This window comes from Harpegnathos saltator, unplaced genomic scaffold (assembly GCF_003227715.2).
Source record: "Harpegnathos saltator strain DR-91 unplaced genomic scaffold, Hsal_v8.6 scaffold720, whole genome shotgun sequence".
Lineage (NCBI taxonomy): Eukaryota > Metazoa > Arthropoda > Insecta > Hymenoptera > Formicidae > Harpegnathos > Harpegnathos saltator.
The window spans coordinates 535,763-557,378 of NW_020230561.1; the positions used below are offsets into that span (position 1 = coordinate 535,763).

At 35.4% G+C, this 21,616-nt stretch overlaps 1 protein-coding gene across 7 annotated transcripts in view; it reads right to left on the reverse strand.

Annotated features, from left to right (window-relative positions):
- LOC105184009 (disintegrin and metalloproteinase domain-containing protein 10) overlaps positions 1-21,616 on the reverse strand; it is an 86,734-nt gene that overhangs the window by 29,460 nt on the left and 35,658 nt on the right. For 6 of the 7 annotated variants that reach the window (XR_849820.3, XR_849816.3, XM_025305858.1 and 3 more), the window contains exons 3-5: positions 18,777-18,924; positions 13,644-13,762; positions 1,518-1,761 (exon numbers count right to left, since the gene is read on the reverse strand). Coding sequence is in view for 5 of the 7 variants with exons in the window: in XM_025305858.1 (XP_025161643.1) it covers positions 1,518-1,761; positions 13,644-13,762; positions 18,777-18,924 (511 nt within the window). In the remaining 2 variants the exon portion in view is untranslated. Of the gene's footprint in view, positions 1-1,517; positions 1,762-4,630; positions 4,741-13,643; positions 13,763-18,776; positions 18,925-21,616 lie in introns of those variants that run through there. The other variant, XM_019841844.2, reaches the window with a different exon arrangement.

A 21,616-nucleotide genomic window follows, 5' to 3' on the forward strand; every position in this document is an offset into this window, starting at 1 on the left:
AATCCCCCCTTTTCCTAACCGCGGTCGCGCCTCTAGCGGTGGCCGCGCGATTCGATTCGCCTACATCTATTAATACTATCAATTGGTTTCCCAAACCTCATACATTCCAAAAGATTATTTTCTTTTCTTTATTAGTTTTATTTATTCTAATATGATCCTTTACTCTGCTTATTTTTATTTCATTATTAGCCTACTTATTACGAATAGCAAACGAACAAAAACCTATCATAAATATACGATAGATTCTTTGTTATTTTTTCATAAGTATATAATTTTTACAGCATTCACAATTCTTGTTTTTTTCGTGTTATATCGTGATTATGAATCCTATATTGATGAAAAATAAATTTACGATTGATTCTCTATCATTTCCTTCCGTAAATATATTATTTACATCAAATTTTTACATCATGTTGTATCGTATTATTTTCTTTTCCACGAATCATGAATTAACAGAAAACTATCGTAAATTCACGGTTAATTTTTTTTCTTCTTTCATCAATATTTTATTAGAGAATTAGAAAAATATGTGAAAGATATAATTATATAATGTGTTATATTCCTTTTTAATTATACAATATATTTACTTTTTAATGACTTCGCGATAAATTACGATGTTTTTCCTATCGTAATTACACCTAGGAATCAATTCTATGTCAAATATTGCTAATGCATAATTGATAACGATGGGTTTCTTTTCATAATTGCATGATAAAGAATTTGAATTTCTCCTATATAATGCATTACTTAATACACCACCTTATTACAACTGCAATTTATTCACGATATACGGAGAAAAATGTTTTTTTCAATGAAACATATTTCTGATGAAATACGAACGATATAGAAATTTCGATTGCAATTATCAGTCTAAATTATTGCAAAATTCAGTCTAAATTATCAAGATTTTTTATTAACTTAAACAAAATTGCAGTATTTTTAATCCAAATTTTTGCATCGTTCATATTTCATCAGGAAATTAGTTTATTCAATCAAATATTTTCCTCTGTATAGACTTGAACAAAACAATAGAACACGATAAGCCTTTAAGAAAATTCTATCATACTCTAACGACTAAATGTTTTCCTAACAAGGAGCGATAGAGTACAGTAAAAAAACAATATTATTTTTTTCGAATTTGATGCAGCGATAGATTATGATAGAAAACACTGAATTTTAGATTATGATCTCTGTAGATCTTATCGGTTTCTATTGTTTTCTTTCTTTCGATCTTTTCTTTATTACAGAATTTTTTATAGTTTCAGTATGAGCTATTTTTGCTATTTCATGAAACAGAGCTCGGCAAAATCTGCACACTTTGCTCAATTTTCAACTCGCCTCGTCTACCACTTTTCCTCTTACGTCTTCCCTCATGCGCGATCCACGAGCTGTGCGAGCGTAGACATAGTATACCTATATTACGTGTTCTCTCAAATTTCATATTGCGTATATATTCATATGTGTGTGTGCGTATATATTTATATGTAAAAGGATAATGCAGAAAGAAAAAAACTCACCTATCAACGGAATTGCGAAAAGTTCCTTGATGCAATTGATGACTAGCACACGATAATGGATGAGGTGGGATGATAACATCGGAGGTACGATAAGCTATGCTGTGATATAGTGGTGACGTGTCTTCATTTTTATTCAGATACCTGTTTGTCGGCTCTATGTAATACTCTTCAAATCTGGTCATGACGCTACCGTCAAAAAGACCCTCTTTAGTAACGACACCCTGCACTACAGCGCTTTCATCCTCTGAAAAAAGAAAAAAAGATAGGCGGCGCTGATCAATATGTAGTTAATAATCGAATTTATATCATAACATTTATCAACAACAAAATATTGTCTTGTGAACGTATTACTTATCCAATTGCGTGCGACTTTTGACAGACACATTTCATTTTTAGTAAAAAATAAAACTAAACAAACTTTTATTATGAAGCTTTGTCATTTTGAATAAAATGCTATATAATTAAATTATCTTATGGCCATTAATAATCTTAAAAATTTTTTTCCTATCTTAAAACGCGCAAACTCTCAGATATTTAAGATACCGTACCTTTTTCTATATCTTTAAAATGTAACAGCATTTTTCTTTTTCTTTATAAATATCGCTTTTTACACCGGTTTTATATAAATGTTATGTAAATATATTTTTATTTGTATTATAAACAATTAATCACTTTTACATTTTATGTTACTATTATGTACAACATAATGGTTTATTTTATGTTTAGATTAAAGATTAATTAGATTAGAACGTTCGTTGAACTAAACAGAAAAATGTCATTTTAACTTCAACCAAAATTACTTAATCCATCACAATTATGAAGATATCATTGAAAGAAAATTGTAGTCAATCAATTTACACGATGCAGTGGGATATGCACTTTAAGCCAAACCCTATCCAAGAGTTATATCTGACATTGAATAGTGGAGGCGTGCAAAACATCATAAAATTATACGCCTTTACTGTCCGACATTATACATTTCACATTCATCAGAAATTCTCAATAGATTCAGACATCTTGGATAAAACTTTAACTGCAGAGATTAATCCATTGCATCATTATTTGCCAATATTTGTCTTTTAATATCTGTAATAATTAATGTTTGTAATAATTTACAAAGTCTATAAAGAAATTTTCGATGAAATTTAATTTTCTATCAAATTTTTTATAAATTCTTCTTCAAGGCATATAGGCCTTGGGACATTTACATTTAGGCAACCATTATATAAGATATTTAAAAAAGGACACATAGTTACAAAATGGAGAAAAAAAGTTCTAATAAACATGGGTTGAGAAGTTAATATTGTTAGAATTATGAACAATTATTTATTTTAATTAAAGCAAATAATTTATTCGCTTCTGGTGCTTATAAAATTTACAGAAAATTTCCTACATGTCTTCTTTCTATTTCTACACATGCTTCAAATCTTCGTACCATGGAATTGCAAACTCTTTCAAACATTTTCGGCTTTTTTCTAACTATTTGACAGGCATTTTATACTCTCTAATATAATTTGTCTATGTCACTTATCGGATCGTTACTTTTTTTTCAGGGATTCCTTTATAGTATAGTTTTCTCTCTTCACGATAAATGACAGACATTACATTAGAGTACAGATATAGACATAATTACATCAGAGAATACAAACGCACCAAAAGCGAGTAAGTTACTTGCTTTAATTAAAGTAAATTATTTATAATTCCGACAATATTAATTTTTCGATCCATATTTTGCAGGATTTATTTCCTCCATTTTATGAATATTATTTGCCTTTAAAATCTTGAGCCTTTTTTTGAATTGATTAAATTTTTTTAAATTGATTTTATTATTATATAAGCAATTAGAACAATTTCAGGTGTTTATAATATAAATTAATATGGAAATATAATGTGTTCATACACACAGTCATTGTATTCAAAAATTTTCTTAGCGTGTCGACAGATATATCAAATTATATTAAAATATTTGAAAATAACACTCAGCAATATAATTCCAATTTACACTCATTTCTATTAGTAACTTATAAGATATATGCGTTGTTTGATAAGTTTTGAGCCTAACAATAAAACATTTATATTTTTGGGTAAAATGGGTTTTATTTTTCCATATAGTCTCCTTTTAGCTCGATATATTTTGTCCATCTCTTTTCTAGTCCTCCGTCAGCAAAGTAAGTAAGTTGGTTTAAGCTTTGCAAAATACTCGTTTACGGCGATAATCACTTCCTCATTGGTCGCGAATGTTTTTCTTCTCAACCATTTCTTCATGTCCAGAAATAAAAACAGTCGTAGCAAGTTAGATCAGACAAATAGAAGAGAGGGACCAATTTGTAATTTATACAGTTTAGCCATGACAATTGCAGATGAGTGAACTGGTACATTGCCCTGGTGAAAAAGCACCTTTTTCTTCAAATACGGTTGTTTTCTGCGATTTCTTCCTTCAAATGTTCTAATAATACTGCATAATATACGCCAGTAATAGTTTTTCCATTCTGAAGATAATCAATGAATAATATGCCATGGTCATCCCAAAAACAGTCGCTGTAACTTTTCCGGTTGAATGAAACATTTTCGCCTCCTTCGGAGCAAGTTCGCTTGGTGAAGTTTATTGTTTCGACTGTTCCTTGCTTGCAGATGTGTAGTGGTAAATCTATATTTTGTCAACAGTCACGAATTGACGCAAGAAATCCTATCCGACCCTCCTAAATATTCTTTTGATATGTGTCGAATGCGTTTTTAGTCCAACGTCAACGAACATGACATCCATTGCGCAATCAGCTTTCTCATATCTAAATCTTCATGTAATATTTGGAATATACGTTCAGAAAATATATCTGCGACATTTGCTATCTCTCTGACCTTCTGTCTCTAGTTATCCAATACGATTTGATACACTTTCTCCTGTCCACTATTTCTTCAGTCGATGTAGTTTTTGGGGCGAATTTCCGATCCGTAATGTCATCTTCATGTTCAGGCTTGAAACTTATCAAACAACCCATGTATATTTACCACGGAAATAGTCTATGTCATTCGTTAAGTCTTCTTTAAAAATATCACAATTTGCAAGGACTTTAATTATACATAGTTAATTATGGATTCACTGTTTCTATATTTACCATGTTTTTTCATCTGACGTTCACGTTTCGTAGGCACAAATTTTCATATTACATTACGGCTTTGAAGGATGCCAAGAGACTAGATCAGGTCGCAAAAGATGAGAATCCCTCTGCAAAAACCGTTACATCAGAGCAAGAAGAAGAGCTGGCATTCCTTTCCATTTTTGATATTAAATAAAAATACTTTTTGTTACATAATGCCAGGTGTATGCCGGCCATGTTACGAATTTTATATACTGTTTTTATATTGTGTGCTATGCAAAACGTGCAACAAATTATGACTACAACAACTAAATACTTTATATTTCCATATTATTTTATATCAGCATCTGAAACTATTTTAATTGCTCACATAATAAAATCAATATACAATATAGATGAAAAAGAACAATAGGTAAAAAGGGCCGATTTTAAGCCCATCGTGGGGAACGGACAAAACACATCATTTTCAAAGGATTTTGACTCGCTGAATACGATGCCGTTCTTAGTTTTCGTCCAAAACGCGGGAAACATGTTCTAATCCGAGGATCTATCATCCAATAATCGAATGGCCCGCGAAGACTTTACGTAAATTTTGAAGCTATCACAAACTCGTGTATTAGCTAAATTAGCTAAAGACAGTTAAGATTTTCGATTTAATAGAATTATTTTCGATTTAATAGTTGAAGATGTTCTCGTTTTATGTAAAATTTGCCGTAACAAATAATATACATAGTGTCACAACTCGCCCATACCACCTAATTTTTTTGTACACGCGATTTTAGGATTAGAAATGTTTCAGACAAAAGTTATATGATTTCAAAGGAGACATATAACAGCTATATCATTTTGTTTATAAGTGGCGCTACTTTCAAGATATTCACTAATCATTATTCTTCTTAATCCTTTATATCCTAAATTAATTTACCCAAGACCTTATTAAATTTTTGCGTAATTAAATAACTCTTGGCATATCATAAACATAAGACAGGAAAATAAATTTTGTAACAATTCAATGATTAAATTTTGACGTGGTATTTGTAAGTACCGACAGGAATGTAGGGTAAGACACGGGAAAAAGGTTCAAGAGCGCATATATGGAGCGGTACTTTGAAGTACCGTCAGGATACAAAGGGTTAAATGAAAACCTCAATTTTTTATGTCATCTTTTTTTACTAGCTTATTTAAACAACTTTTGTCTAAAACATTTTTTTATTTGCCTAATATTTTTTTAGAAATTTAAGGAAAACGCGATAACTTACCGACCTTTGAAAATTTCAAAATCATCAAATTAACAAAAGTCAGAGCGCTATTGTAGCAATATATTCTTAAGACATTAAGATTAAGAAATAGAATAAAAAAGTCTAGTATCATTTTTTTCTTCCGACACACAGCGAGATATCGTAAGTTAAATATTGAAAAAGTTGCACAGTTTTTTCTAAATATCTCAAAAAATATTAGGCAAATAAAAAGATATTTCAGACAAAAGTTGTTAAAATTAATTGGCAGAAAAAGATGATATATTAAAAAATTGGAGCTTTTGTTTAAGAAAAATAATGATAAATGATCAGTGAATATCTCGAAAGTAGCGCCATCTGTCATCTCAAAATAATATAGTTGTTATATGTCCCTTTTGAAACTATATAACTTTTGTTGAAATATTTTTCCCTAAAATATCGCGTTTACAAAAAAATCGGATAGTACGGATGATCTGTGACACCATGTGCATTATTTGTTACAGCAAATTTTGCATAAAAAAGAACATCTTCAACTATTAAATCGAAAATAATTCTATTAAATCGAAAATCTTAACTGTCTTGAGCTAATTTAGCTAGTACACGAATTTGCAATAGCTTCAAAGTTTACGCAAAGGCTTCCCGGGCCATTCAATTATTGGATGATAGGTCGGATTGGAATATGTTCCCCAGGTTTTAAACAAAAACTAACGACAGCATCGTGTTTAGCGGGTCAAAATCTTCTGGAAATGATGTGTTTTGTCCGTTCCCCATGATGGGCCAAAATCGGCTCTTTTTACCCATTGTCCTTTACATAATACAATTATAATTATATACTTTCAATATAGGACACGAAAAAATATGAAAAAATAATTCAGCTAGACTCGAACATTAGCCGTCGACAAGAAGCATCGGCGCGGGCCCGCTCAACTATGTCGCCTCAACGAAAGAAAGTATTATGTTTTGTCTTATGAGAAGCATGACTCCGTGAGTCCTATTATGCATTGCAAATTTCTCATAAGCAAAAGCTTATTTATCTGAATCTCTTTCAGGTTTTCATGTTCTATGCATGGCTATCATGGCTATATATGGCTAAATTAGCTATAACTCCTTCGGAAATAAATTTTGCAGTACACGTCTTCTCCTTGTGAATCTTCTCCTTCTTCTTCGTGTGTCCATCTTCTATTTCGTTCGATAATGAAGTTTTAAAATTGATCAGTTTCACACAATGGTTTTACCATAAATAAAAATGTCAAGTATTTAATAACGGTACTTGGACTCAGGTGTCTATGAAGCTAGCACAACATTTTGCGAATTGATAAAAAATATTCATTGTTCTACTGTTCTTCAAAAAACGAAAAAATGTTCCGCATGCATAATATCAAAAAATCGAAAGATGTGTCGTACTAATTTCGCGTTCCAGCACGACACTTCTCCCTCTAAAGTACAAGAGAACGACAAATATTATGACATCTGACATTTGTTCTAGCTGGTTGTGTGCAAGTTTAGTGTAAATAGAGCGTTTCAAAACAAAATGTCAAAAATTGACCAAAACAACCGCAGATTAAGAAATGTCGTGTTAACTTCACATTCCAGCACGACATTCCTGCTTCTAAAGCACAAGAAATCGATAAATAATAAACTTTTCGATCACAGTTCGTTCTTATCGCATTCCATCATTATGAAGCATTTCAGGACAACATCCCAATAATTAACAATTTTATGCAATTTTAAATGTTTGGCGCCAACATGACACTCGACGGAAATATGTTGTGCCGTCGACTTTTTACACTTCTAATGATTGTTCCGGTTTATTCGACTCGAGCTCTATATAATTCAACTATTTACAGGCATTGTTTCGTTATATAAGTATTTAATTTGTTATATAAGCAATTAATTTGTCTTGTGCTATATAATATATTATAATATATAATACGTTGTTAATACGTTAATATAATACGTTGTTCTGACGGTTTTTTGGGATAATTCTGCTCGAATACTGTATTATACAATCAGTTTTAGGTTCTGTTCCGGCATATAAATGTTTCTATAACAATTTATTATCTTTGTGATTTAAACGAGACTTAGAAAATATACTATACAATGCACGTTATTCTAATGATTCTTTTAGGTATATCTATTCAAGTTCTATATATTTTACAATTTTATTGTCTATTGTATTTTATGTGTTGTTCCGGAATATAAATGTGTGTTTCTATAACAATTTATTAATTTTGTCCGGAACTCTCAGACTACTCGAGCAGAATTATTTAAAAAACCGTCAAAACGGTTATATTGGGTTGGCAAATAAGTTCGTTCGGTTTTTGTTTCAGTGTAAGTTTCATGCAGATTCACTTTTCTTTTCTCAGCACTATCGTGCAAATCGAATACACATTTGAAAGGTTACGTTTCACTGTTTATGTTGTGCTGTGTTTGGTTTGACTAACATCAGTATTGTGTGTGCTGCGTAGCTGTGAACATGGAAATAAATAACGTGCATTATCGTCACATTTTGCTCTATTATTTTAAAAAAAGCAAACGAGCTGCGGATGCTCATAAAAAGATATGCCGTGTGCATGGAGATGATGCCTTAACAGAACGCGTATGCCAAAAGTGGTATGCCAATTTCCGTTCTGGAGATTTCGACGTCAATGATGCGCCCCGCTCCGGTCGTTCGACTGAGATTAATTCAAGTAACATTAAGGCTATAATCGAAGTAAATCCATCCCAATCGGTACGAGAGATTGCTACGACATTGAATATATCCCACACAAGCGTAGAAAAGCATTTGCTGGGATACGTTTCTCGGCTTAATGTTTGGGTGTTACAACGATTAACCGAGGCTAACTTGATCACACGCATATCCATCTGCGATTCGCTACGGAAACGCCAAGAAAACAACCCATTTTTTAAACGAATGGTGACGGGTGACGAAAAATGGGTCGTCTACGATAATGTAACGCGTAAAAGATTACATGGGAGCACAGCAGCGAGCCACCGCAAACAACCTCGAAGGCGAGATTGCATCCGAAGGAAATAATGCTCTCCGTGTGGTGGGATTTCAAGGGTGTAATCTATTACGAACTGTTACCGTCAGGCAAAACGATTGATTCAACTGTATACTGTTCGCAATTGACGAAATTGAACCAAGCAATCCGCACAAAACGTCTAGAATTGGCAAATCGCAAGGGTGTCGTCTTCCATTACAACAATGCCAGACCTCATACGTCATTGACCACTCGGAACAAACTGCTTCAGTTTGGCTTGAATGTTTTGCCTCATCCTCCGTATTCACCAGATCTTGCCCCTTCCGATTATCGTTTATTCCGGTCGCTGCAGAACTCTATGAACAGGAAAACCTTCAAGGATGAAAAGGCCGTTAAAAACCACCTGGATTGGTTTTTCGCCGATAAGCCCCAGATGTTTTACGAACGCAGTATAATGAAGATGGTGAAAATATGGCTAGAGGTCATCGATAAAGATGGCCAATATATAATTGATTAAAATTTATCTTGTGTATCAAAAAATTGTGTTTTATTCTACTCTAAAAAACCGAACGAACTTACTTGCCAACCCAAATATATAATATTATATATTATAATAGCACAATACGTATATTATATATTATAATAGCACAAGACATTTTCGTCGAATGTCATGCCGGCGCCAAAAAAAGTCAAAATTAATTTAGAAATACTTATATAACAAAACAATGCTTAAATAGTTGAATTATATAGAGCTCGAGTCGAATAAACTTATTATTTATCTGTTTCTTGTATTTTAGAGGGAGGAATGTTGTGCTAGAATGCGAAGTTAGCATGACATTTCTTAATTTTCGGCTTTTTTGGTTAATTTTTGGCATTTTGTTCTAAAATGCTCTATTTACACTAAACTTACACACAATTAGCTAAAATAATCGTCAGATATCATAATATTTGTCGTACTCTTGTACTTCAGAGGGACAAGTGTCGTGCTGAAACGCGAAGTTAGCACGACACATCTTAATTTTCGGTTTTTTGGTATTATGCATACGGAACATTTTTTCGTTTTTTGAAGAACAGCAGAGTAATGAAAAGTGCTACTAGAACAATGAGTATTTTTTATCAATTCACAAAACGTGCTAACTTCACAAACATTTGACTCAGCATCTGGAAGAAGGTGAACGAATAATTGCCTACGCTAGGAGAACCCTGAACAGCGCCGAAAAAAATTATAGCGCCACCAAACTTGAATTCCTCGCAGTCATGTGGGGCATCCGCCACATGCGCAAGTATCTAGAAAAATACACTTCCATCGTGCTGACTGACCATCAGTCCCTGTAATGGCTGAAGCGCTTGGAGGCAGCTAAATGCCTCGGATAATAAAATTCAATTTGTAGTAATATTCCTTCGACATCAAATATCGGAGAGGCGCGCAGAATCAGGTCGTTAACGCCTTATCTCGGGAATCCGAAGAATGAATAACCAAATCTGGAACTGGAACTGTGTCTGGTACCAACGGTTAAAAGAACAAGCGACTACTAAACCGCAGGAGTTTCCTGATGATTCGAGACGGGAAACTGTATCGCCATTTTCTCCACAGTCTAAACTTCTGAGAAATACCGACTGAGATACAATGAGAGAAATGCGCCCCGACGAACGAATGTTCGGAGATCATGAGACGACACCACAACACACCCGACGCCGGACATTTAGAAATAGCGAAAACTATAGTTCGTATCGCAGAAAGTTATTATTGACTTGATATGGCCTGTAACATCGCACAATATGTTCGATGATGCCAGACATGTATAACTCATAAAACCAGTCAGTAGAAACCAGCCAGACTACTTCACGCCACCGCCATAAACCAACCTTGGGAGCAGGTAAGGATCGACCTGATTGGACCTCTGTCTCGCTCAAGTCAAGGACGCACATGACTACTAACCACGCAAAACCAATTTTCAAAATGATTAGAGTTGAAGTCCCTACGGCAAGCAGCCACCACGCAAGCTATTATTAACAGCTCTACCGACCTCATCGTTTACCTTACCGATACTGTTACCCATCAATAATCGTCTCCAACAATGGCATACAGAAATCCAAAGAATTTCAAACGATGCTCAAAGAATTCGAGATCCGCCATTGTATCACCTCCGTATACACACTGCAGTGCAATCCTGTCGAACGAACCATCAAAACAATGATAAATAACCGATATCACTGTTGGGACGAATACCTGACTGTATTACGTTTCGCATATAATACCGCAAAGCATAACGCCACGCAATTCAGCCCGGCGTTCTTAAATTGTGGAATTTAAGCGAATTAATGCGACCGCACCTAGCTGACCGAAACAATCTCAAAATAACAGCAGATACGCAAAAAAACCAGTAAATTGCTACAAGAAACTTACGAGTTGGTAAAATTACATTTAGCTCAAGCATTTCATCAACAAAAACCGCATTACAATCTGCGCGTGGCGATCGCGCTTGGGAGACATGATCTAGAAACAGGAATATTCATTCTCCGATAAAGCAAAGGCATTTAACGTCCAGTTAGCACCAAAATATATAGAACCGATGACCGTTAAAAAGATAATTTCCCTGGTAATAGTCGATCTCCGTAATACGCGTGGTACATAATATCGACATATACACATACGCGACCTGCGACTAGTTTCCACAGAGGACAAACAATAAACATCGGGTAAGTATATGACAATAGAACCAAATAAGGTAATAACTCGTCCCAAAATCAAATTTCCAACGACCGAAAGCTTTCGAATCCACCGAAAGGGAGCATATATAATCGCCAGCCGAACCAACGTTAGGAGAGATTCGCTATGGAGCTCGGAGATTACATCGAAGAATTAGACGATGTAGAATTGCTGGGGATGATGAAGCCGCCATCATGTGGGAGCAGCTGCTCGAGGATCCGGAGACGCCACCATCCACAGAGGCCGCCGACGAGAAATCCCGGAAAGACGCGGCGCCGCGACTAAACACGACGGAACTGCCGCCGCTGGCTCCATTGAGCCGCATCACCATCGAAGGAGCGACGAAAGCGGCCGCGTCCACCAGCGCTAAGATGCTAAGATAAGAATAAGGACGCGGCGATCCAACAAAAATCGGAGATGCTGATGGTACCACTATCGCCACGACTTGGATGCGGGCCATTCTGCTGCCTCGCGCGGCCACCGATCCGGCTCGCGCCCGCTTCCTTGACCACCGCCGTCAAGGACAAGCCAGCCGGAGTACAGAGAGGCACACCAGCTCCGGTAGTCACCGCCGTCGAGAAATCCCCGGAGAAGCCAGCATCACCGGCAAAAGCGACCCCGCGAGTCGGGGAAATAATGACACCGACCACCCGGATAACAATCCAACGAGAGGCAGACGAAAAGAAGGAGGATCAGCCAGCACCGCTCCTAACCTACGGGCCCGATCTTCCGCCGCCCATCATCGTAACTCTACCCACCGGGCAGACAGCGAAGATTCCCTATTTTGCTGTAATAATCTCCCGTCGATACCGGTTGACCACCGCAGGCGGACGGTGAAATCTATGGTTCCATCAAAATGGTTGCTTACGAAGCGCCAATTTTCACCGCCGTTGTAATTCAACAATAACCCGTACTGAAAGGGGGAAGGTGTAATGTAAAGATCAAATTATTTTGATCATTACGAGAAAAGACAACAAACCACGACTGACAGTCCGTTATGAAACGGTTGAATGCCGCCGCATCTCCCCCGTGCCCGCGCCGCCCATCGCGCACGCGGTACAATCGGCCGTAACCGACGACTATTCCCGAATGCCGGCTTACCGACATTCGGGAGTCATCAGCCGTCACCGAATACGCACCGAACCGAGGCATATCCGTCTATTTTCGAGAGCAATCGAAGATAACCGATCAAGTTAGCGACAATCACCGAATCAATAATCGAACCAATATAAAAGATCGCGAACTCGATGACAGAGATCAGATTTCATAGATTCATCAGATGCGAGGATTTTGAGAGATCCGAGAGAGAATCCAGATCCGAGAGGCGATACTAGAGCAAGCAGCTACCGGAAGTAAAGCTAGCACCGCACTCTGAGAACATTCCCGCCCTGTAAGTATGAAGCGATACGGATACCGAGAAAACCGAGAAAAGAGTATCAAACTCAGACAGCAAAACGCGGGAAAAACACCATTTCTTAGCGCTTTCCAAGGCTCCGTGTATTATCCGTTTGACAGATCCGGGCGTATTCGCTGCTACCTCGGTATATTCGCCGAGATCAGATAAATTGGCGATTGAGTATAGCATGACCGCGAAAAGTGTTTTTTCGAGAGATTGTTTCTGTCGTTAAACGTTGAAATACGCCGCTAAAGAGATACGAATCGAATATTTTTCAATACTCTACAACATATCCAAAGCCTATCAAAATCAGTGAGGAACAGTTCTGACAATTTTCTTGTAAAACGACGTATATTATGCCGACTACATGATTTTGATACGGCAAACTTTGAGATTATTGGATTATTGCAATAATCGTGATTTAAAGTCTTGTTACGCACGAAATTGTCCGTTAATTTCAATACGCATGTCCCGAGGACGCATTATTAATATAATACGAGCAATTTCCGTCTTAGATATGACAATATAGTACTAACAAATATGAACAAAAATACAAAAAAATATACTAATTCTATATTATATATAAAAGTATAGGTTGGTCTAAAAGAAGAGTTGATATAATGGTTAAGTGATATAACATTTATACGTTATGTGTCATTACAAATATGTGTGTGTTGTTAAGCGGAACATTCAATATTAAACTTACCTAGAACGGTACCGGTGTAAGAATGCGATGTGTCGAAGGATATTGGCCCGTTCGTACCTTCAAACGATACATCCTTACTGAATAAATTCGCATCGTGAACTAAGCGTATTGTCCAGGATCTGTAAAAATATAATTATAAAGTGGCAAGTAAGAACAGATATTTTGCGAGTTAATTGTGAGTAAATTATTGACCTTTCACACGCATTGCAATAATAATATAATCCTCATAGCTTAGATAATTTAAGTAGAAAATAAATAATCTGATAATAACATGTAGATAACAAAAAAAGAGATTTGCCGAACTTTTACTATTTCCATTATTTTGTATGTATCCTTGTACAAGCTAAAATGTCATGCAAAATGCTGGAGCTTATATATGAAATGTCCCATAACTTAATATGAGAAATTCGTAAAGACAACGGATTAAGATAATCATATAAAAGTTCCATATCGTTTTGTGATATTCGCAATAATTATCGAGTTATTAATGACAAAACTCTGACGAGTGAGTGCACATTGATATGGTCTTGAAAGAACCGTTCGGGCTTAATGCGACCCAGTCGATCCCACAACTGTTGTCGGCGTGCGGCGAGACCAATTTTCTTGCAATACTTGATAATGGAAAGAATGCGGAGGTGGTACCATCTTACATTATTCAGTAATGTATTATCGGATGAAATTCCAAAATCCCAAAAATATACTGTTTTAATCATGACAAAATTTTTGTATAAACCGATACATTTTTTCATTACCTAAAATGGTAGTTTGAATTTCGGCTAAAACAATTTTTAGCTGAGACTCGAATTAAAACTTGCAGCCTTTCATAATATTTACCAGCTTCTGTAAAATTCTGCAAACTAAACTAGGTGTTTTTATGTGAACATTTAATATTATATTTAATATTCAAACTCATTCGTCAAAATACGAAAAATAGCACTGACCTCGAACTTTTCCTTCTGCTGGAAAAAATTCTCCAAAATAATTACTATCCTGATTCATTGCAATATTTCTATTAATTTTTGGGAGAAAGAGAGGGAGAGGGAGAGACAGTGAGAGAGAGAGGAGGTACGACAGGAGAAGGGGGTGAGAAGAAGAGAGGGTGAAAGGGGTGGAAGAAAAGGTTAAGAGGAGGGAGGAAGAGGAGAGGAGAAGGGAGAGAGAGAAGAAAAGAGAGAAAGAGAGAGAGGCGGAAGAGCATGGGCGAAAAAGTTCGGACGGGAGAGCATGTACGAGAAGAATAGAAAATTATTGAGTCTGTTCTGTACTTATATTTGACCGATGCATTTGACGAACATGTTTCATTATTCTATTAAGCATTATTTTATTGTGTTTGCTTGATATCATTTACCATTGCGTAATGTTAAAACACGCGCGTAATTATCCACATTAATTACACACATACTAGGTGCACAACTAAGTTTCCGGGTTTCACATATGAATGGCGCTAACGACACATGTAGTCGACATACATGTCTGAAGTTGTGCTTTTTTTATAGCTTGGACATCTGTTAACAATAACCAGTCGTAATACCAACACATACCGCAACGCAAAAATATTTTCTCTAACAAGGAAGATGTCGAGTTTTGTGCCAAATAAACAGCATTTGCGGGAAGCTTTGCTTTTCTGCTTTAACTTGAAAAAAAGTGCAGCTGAAGCACGCCGTTTGCTTGAGGAGGTCTACGGCGAACATGCACCATCGAAAACTACCTGTGAAAATTGGTTTAAACGCTTCAGAAGTGGCGATTTCGACACTGAGGACAAGGAGCGCTCCGGAAGACCAAAAACAATTGAGGACGCCGATCTGCAAGCGTTATTGGATGAAGATGATACGCAAACACAAGATCAACTTGCGGAGCGGCATTAAACATGACTCGCCAAGGTATTTCCAAACGTTTACATGCCATGGGAAAAATTCAAAAGGAAGGAAAATGGGTGCCGCATGAGTTGACTGAGAGACAGATGGAAAATTGAAGAGCCATTTCCGAAATTTTGCTTTTGCGGCATGAAAGAAAGAAAGAAAATTTCCTGCATTGAGTTGTTACTGGCGATGAGAAGTGGATATATTTCGAGAATCCCAAACGCAAAAAAACGTGACTTTCACCTGGCGAAGCATCAACATCGACAGCACGGCCAAATCGCTTCGGAAAGAAGACAATGCTCTGTGTTTGGAGGGACCAGAAAGGAATCGTGTACTATGAGCTGCTGAATGAGCGGGCGAAACTGTCAATGGGCATCGCTACCGACAACAACTGATCAATTTGAACCATGCATTGCCCGAAAAACGGCCAGAATGGGACACGAGACATGAACGAGTGATATTGCAGCACGACAACGCTCCGTGCCATCGCATTTCCATCGCCCAGGACACCATCAAAACGCTGAAATGGGATCTGCTACCGCACCCGCCGTATTCGCCAGATCTGGCCCCTTCCGATTATCACTTGTTCCGGTCGATGGCGCATGGTTTGACTGGGCAACACTTGGCCAATTTCGAAGAAGTGCAAAATTGGTTGGATAAATGGTTTCGGTCCAAAGACGCGTCGTTTTATCGTCACGGTATTCATGTATTGCCAGAGAGATGGCAAAAATATGTAGCTAGTGAGGGACGATACTTTGAATAAACCATTTTTTGTATTTCTCTTGAAATTTTCCATTTTTCATTGATCAAAGAAACCCGGAAACTTAGTTACGCATCTAGTAAGATCATGTGTATCTAAAGTGTCCCATAACTCAATACGAGAAATTTATGGAGACATAGCACAGATTAAGACAGAACATAAAAGTTTTATATCATTTTACGATATTCGCAATAATTATATCCAGTTATTAATGACAGAAATCTGATGAGTGAGCGCGCGCCGAGATGGATGATTGAAGAAGTATTGCAGCCGCTTGGCTCACAATTAGTCGATCTAGCAACAGTTGCCGGCGCGTGGCGAAATGAAGGACAACACTCTGTTATTCGTCTTATCTCCTACTCGTCGTTCCTACGTCTCGCTGCACGCCGACAATGGTTGCTAAATCGACTGGGCTACATTGTGACCCGAGCGGCTGCAACGCTTCTCCAATCATCTCGGCGTGCGCTTACTCGTCAGATTTCTGTCATTAATAACATTAATAATTATTGCGAATATCGCAAAACGGTATGGGATTTTTATGTTTGTCTTAAGCTATCCTATGTCTCCATGAGTTCCTCATACTGAGTTATAAGACACTCTATATAAGCAAATGTAACATTTATCAAAAGTGAATGGCTGTTAGCTTTGTTACATTATTGCCAGAAATCGTATGAAGCCTTGAAATCATTTTCTTCCCAGATTACAGATAAGGAAAATTGTAGCAACGCATGAATAGCTGGACAATTGAGACTTGGTAAGGATGTTTGCTTAACTATAAGTTTAGCTATAAAATTGCTGTTAGTTCATCTTGTATCTATCGTCGCGTGACTGCTCATCAGTGGTGAAATAAAGACAAGATGAATGATTGCCGTTCTTTTTAACTTATTATCATTGTATGGAAGTAGATTGGATACGAACCTTCCCTCCCAAGCGACTTTACGAAAAATGGATATAATTTATACATTTTGTCAAAGGGCGCATCGAAAAATACATTTCGTGCAAACTTTACGGAATGGCCTCAAGCTTCTCCCAGAATATATTAAAAACAAAGCAAAGCCGGAGTAGAAGAAGAAACAAGAAGAACAAGGAAAGCTAATAGAAGTGGAATACTGATAGGGCTAATCATTTTATCAGAAAAATGGAGGAGGGAATTAATGTTAATTTTTATAATAAATAACATAATATCAATTTATGTAAGAAATATTAACGTATTGTTAAATTAATGAAGGCATATAAAATTAATCACCAAGTTAATAAACATACATTATAAATATAACATATAATGTTCATGCAAGTCAGAGCTTCTATACAAAATATTCCATTTATAGCGGTCAGAAAACGTAAGTCTACAAAGCTTCTCGGAATTACGGATAACACAAGACGTCAATAGTAGAACGAGCTGTTTTTTCAGTTTGACATATTATATATATACATATATAGAGAGATGTATAGAGACATTACAGTTTTAAATATTTATTAATGTCCAGATACGTTTCTTGCTCCGCAATAGTATGGTGTCTTCCACACACCGCGCTGTATAATATTCAATAAATTATCTATCAATTCAACTCCTTCAAAAGCTTCACGTGCTCAACTTGCTCAATCTAAAACTAATGAAACAACACCAAGTACTAGCTTCCCATTTCATATCACGCAAATAACATCAGATGCAATAAATACAATAAGAGAGTTATGTATACGAAATTGTAAGAATCAACAGGCTATAGGGTTGATCGAAAATTCATACATAAATCTAATATCATCAGAACCAAAGAAAAATAAAAATAGAAAAAGAAACAATAAAAAAAAACATCAAAACAGCTCGTTAAAACAGTAAATCAGAAGATATTGATATCAAGCAAAGAAAGTGCAAAATATGTAATAAATATGCTGTTGGAGATATGATACAGTGTTTTATATGTAGGTTCATAAAAAGTATGCTGGTGTCAGCAACCGTATAAAAAAAATATTTTTGTCCTACTTGCAAAGGTTAATTTATTTTTTTATAATAAGTAATCAAATATTTTATGTTGACTTATAAAAACTGAAAATCAAACAAAAAGAAAGTACAATGTATATTTATTCTTGAAAACTCTAATTTCAATATATGATTGCTATTATTTACAATTATACTTTTTTTATATTTACGATAATAGTTCAAAGACGATTATAAGAGTTTGACCGCTTCCGGTAGACTAGAGTATATAATAGCTGATCGAAAAAGCATTCCGTGCGTCGAAAATCACATCGTGCCTCGCCACATGACAATAAAAACATCACTAGCGCGAGAGTATTTTATACATTGCCGGTTTATCTTTTGGCATAGAATGCCTAGGAAATGTATGAAATATTAAATGTTTTATACTTTGACATCTTGTTTTCGGCATTCTATAAATTTCCTAGATATTCTATGCTTAACTTCCTAGATATACAATGCTTAATTTCATACATTAACGGTAACATATATACCAACGGATGATAAAGTGAACAAACAAGTTTGCTTATGAAACTCACCTCCCATGTGTCTTCAAATGTAAAATCAATGGTTGCTCGTCAACAGGATCGGCAACATCACGACGTATCCGATTGCGATGTCGTCTCAAGGCTGCAGTGTCATATGTAGCTGCCTCGTAGTACTTAATGTACGAACCAAGTGTAATGCCTGAAAACCATACAAAGAAACGGATGTTTCTAGTAATAGCAATTTGAAAAGGATGTATTGTGCAAAACTATAAAATATCAAATCACGCAAAGATGAGTCGCTTGTAAAGATACGTTTCTACGTAGATCACTAGATAAGTTTCGCAATACAGCTCTCTTAATTTATTTCGTTCAAAATCTCCACTACCATCTCATGGACTAAGGAATAGGGAGACGAAGTACAAGCTATAGCTGAGTAACATGTCACAGCGGAGGAGGGAGTGTCGCTATATTCATTTCTTCTATTGCGGTCTATTTAACGCTTCAATGCATTTGTAGCATCAAGTAGACCGCAGCTTCAAAATAAAATTTAAACCGGTGCTTACAGTCGGATCTTATATTTTAGTATAATTAAGTTAATTTTTAGACGCTATACGGATAGTTTTATTTGCTAGGAAGTATCTGAAAATAAATTGAAGACAATTTTAAATATGAAACTTATATAAAAATATCGCTCATAAAATTATAAAAAATCGTATTATATATTGTTTTACATTCAACATTTTCATTTAATACGTTTTAATAAATAAAAATACAATATAACGAATCTTTAAATATTTTTAATTATTTTAGAATTTCTAATTTGTAATTATTTAAATATTTAGATATTTAAATATTTAGATATTTTATCTTATATACTCCGTTATTGGACACTCTGGCACTATATATTTAACCATTTTCCTATAAAATATTAATTTTCATAATTTATATACACCTAACCTCTTAGTCACAACATTTCACAAACACATGTCTATGTGTGAATTGGTAGAAACTAATATGGCGGAAAGCAATTCCCCGCATGTCTGAATTTATATCCCTCTCGCCCAAATAATGCTTTCAGATTCTATTCCTCTATTCCTTAGTCCATGTACCATCTTTACATTTCTTCATACGAGTAAACCAGTCGGTAAACATTTGCTGCCACTTTCCGATAGATCTGCACACGTCTAGTGCATGGTATAAAAAATATCACGATCATCTTCTTCCTTATCGATCACGTTTTTCACACCTTCGCTAAAAGTTTCTTCATTTTCATAGAACCATTCTTAATTGTTATGCTTTGATCTCAGGTCGTAATCATATAGCTAGGTTTCGTCACCCGCAACGCAGTTGTTTAGATACCGCTGAGCTCCGTTTTTGTGCCGAGTCTTTTAGCATCTTTGTGCACCAAATCATTCTACATGCAATTTACGAGTATTTTGTTGTGACCGATTGAAGAACCTAGAATGAGACTTCCATACTTTTAAATGTTCATTTAAAATTTGGTATACTAATCACCAATGTTTCTTCAATCTGTCGATAGGTTAGTTGCTTGTTTTCAGCAATTCGATTTTTTTACTTTTTCGACATCGAGAATCACCACATCGATCGGACGGCTTGAACGCGGTATGTCGTCAGTGGAAAAATTTCCGTGTAGAAACTCTCGATACCAATGAAACACGACTGTTTGATGAGGACAATCGTCGACCAGAACATTTTACAGTTCACCCATGTACTCATCGATTGACAATCTTCTCACAAAATTATACTTTAAAATCATTCGAATTTCGTCTCTGGATCAAATCGCTATATTCATAATATTTAAACGTATACAGCATACAAATAAACTTTTTGACTTAGACTAAGCAAATGTAGCATGTGTTCTTCTATTGAAGCATACTATTCAGCGATGCTAAATTTAAGGAAAATTACTGCGCTGAAAATGATTAGTGTATTGCAAAACTTAGCTAGTGACCTATGTATTTTACGAAAGAAAACAAAGTGAAGCCTGAGAAGAAAGGAAATTTAATTTTACAGTTGAAACACAATAAAATTTTACAAGAACTTAAAAAATTAGAAAATATAAACTATAAAAATACGCACACACATACTGTTTACATGTTTTTAATTTACTGAACTTAGCATTTGGAAATATGCAGAATATATAAAAAGTCCCGGGAACCCTAAATATATCAAAGGGGTTACGTTTTAGAAAAAAAAATGTTAAATATGAATGTTATAGGGTTTCAAGAAATCTATTTATTAGTCTTATCAATTTTACCTTGATTGGCGTTGCCAAGGTTAGGTCAAGGTCAACTTAATTTTTTAAAATGAAAACCCCCATTTTTTATTATATTATTTTTTTTCTACCAATTAATTTTAATAACTTTTGTCTGAAACATTTTTTTATTTGCCTAATATTTTTTGAGTTATTTAAGGAAAACTCGGTAACTTTTTCAATATTTAACTTACGATATCTCACTAACTATTTATCGGAAGGAAAAACAGTATTAAACTTTTTTACTCTATTTCGTCTCAAAAATATATTGTTACAATAATACCTTACCTTTTGTTAACTTATCGACTTCTGAAAATTTCAGAATCATCAAATTAACAACGTCACTCAAGGTCAAGCTGATAAGATAGATTAACTAATAGATAGACCTCTTGAAACCCTACAACATTCATATTTAACATTTTTTTCTAAAACGTAACTCCTCTGAGATATTCAAAGATCCCGGGACTTTTTATACACTTTGTATACAGGGTGTCCCATTTAACCTGACAAATCGTAATATCTGGAAAACTACATGTCGGATCAAAAAAAGTGGGTAATGAAATTTGTTCGTCTCGAAGGGGGACATCCAATGATATCAAACTCGACCTCCCACCCC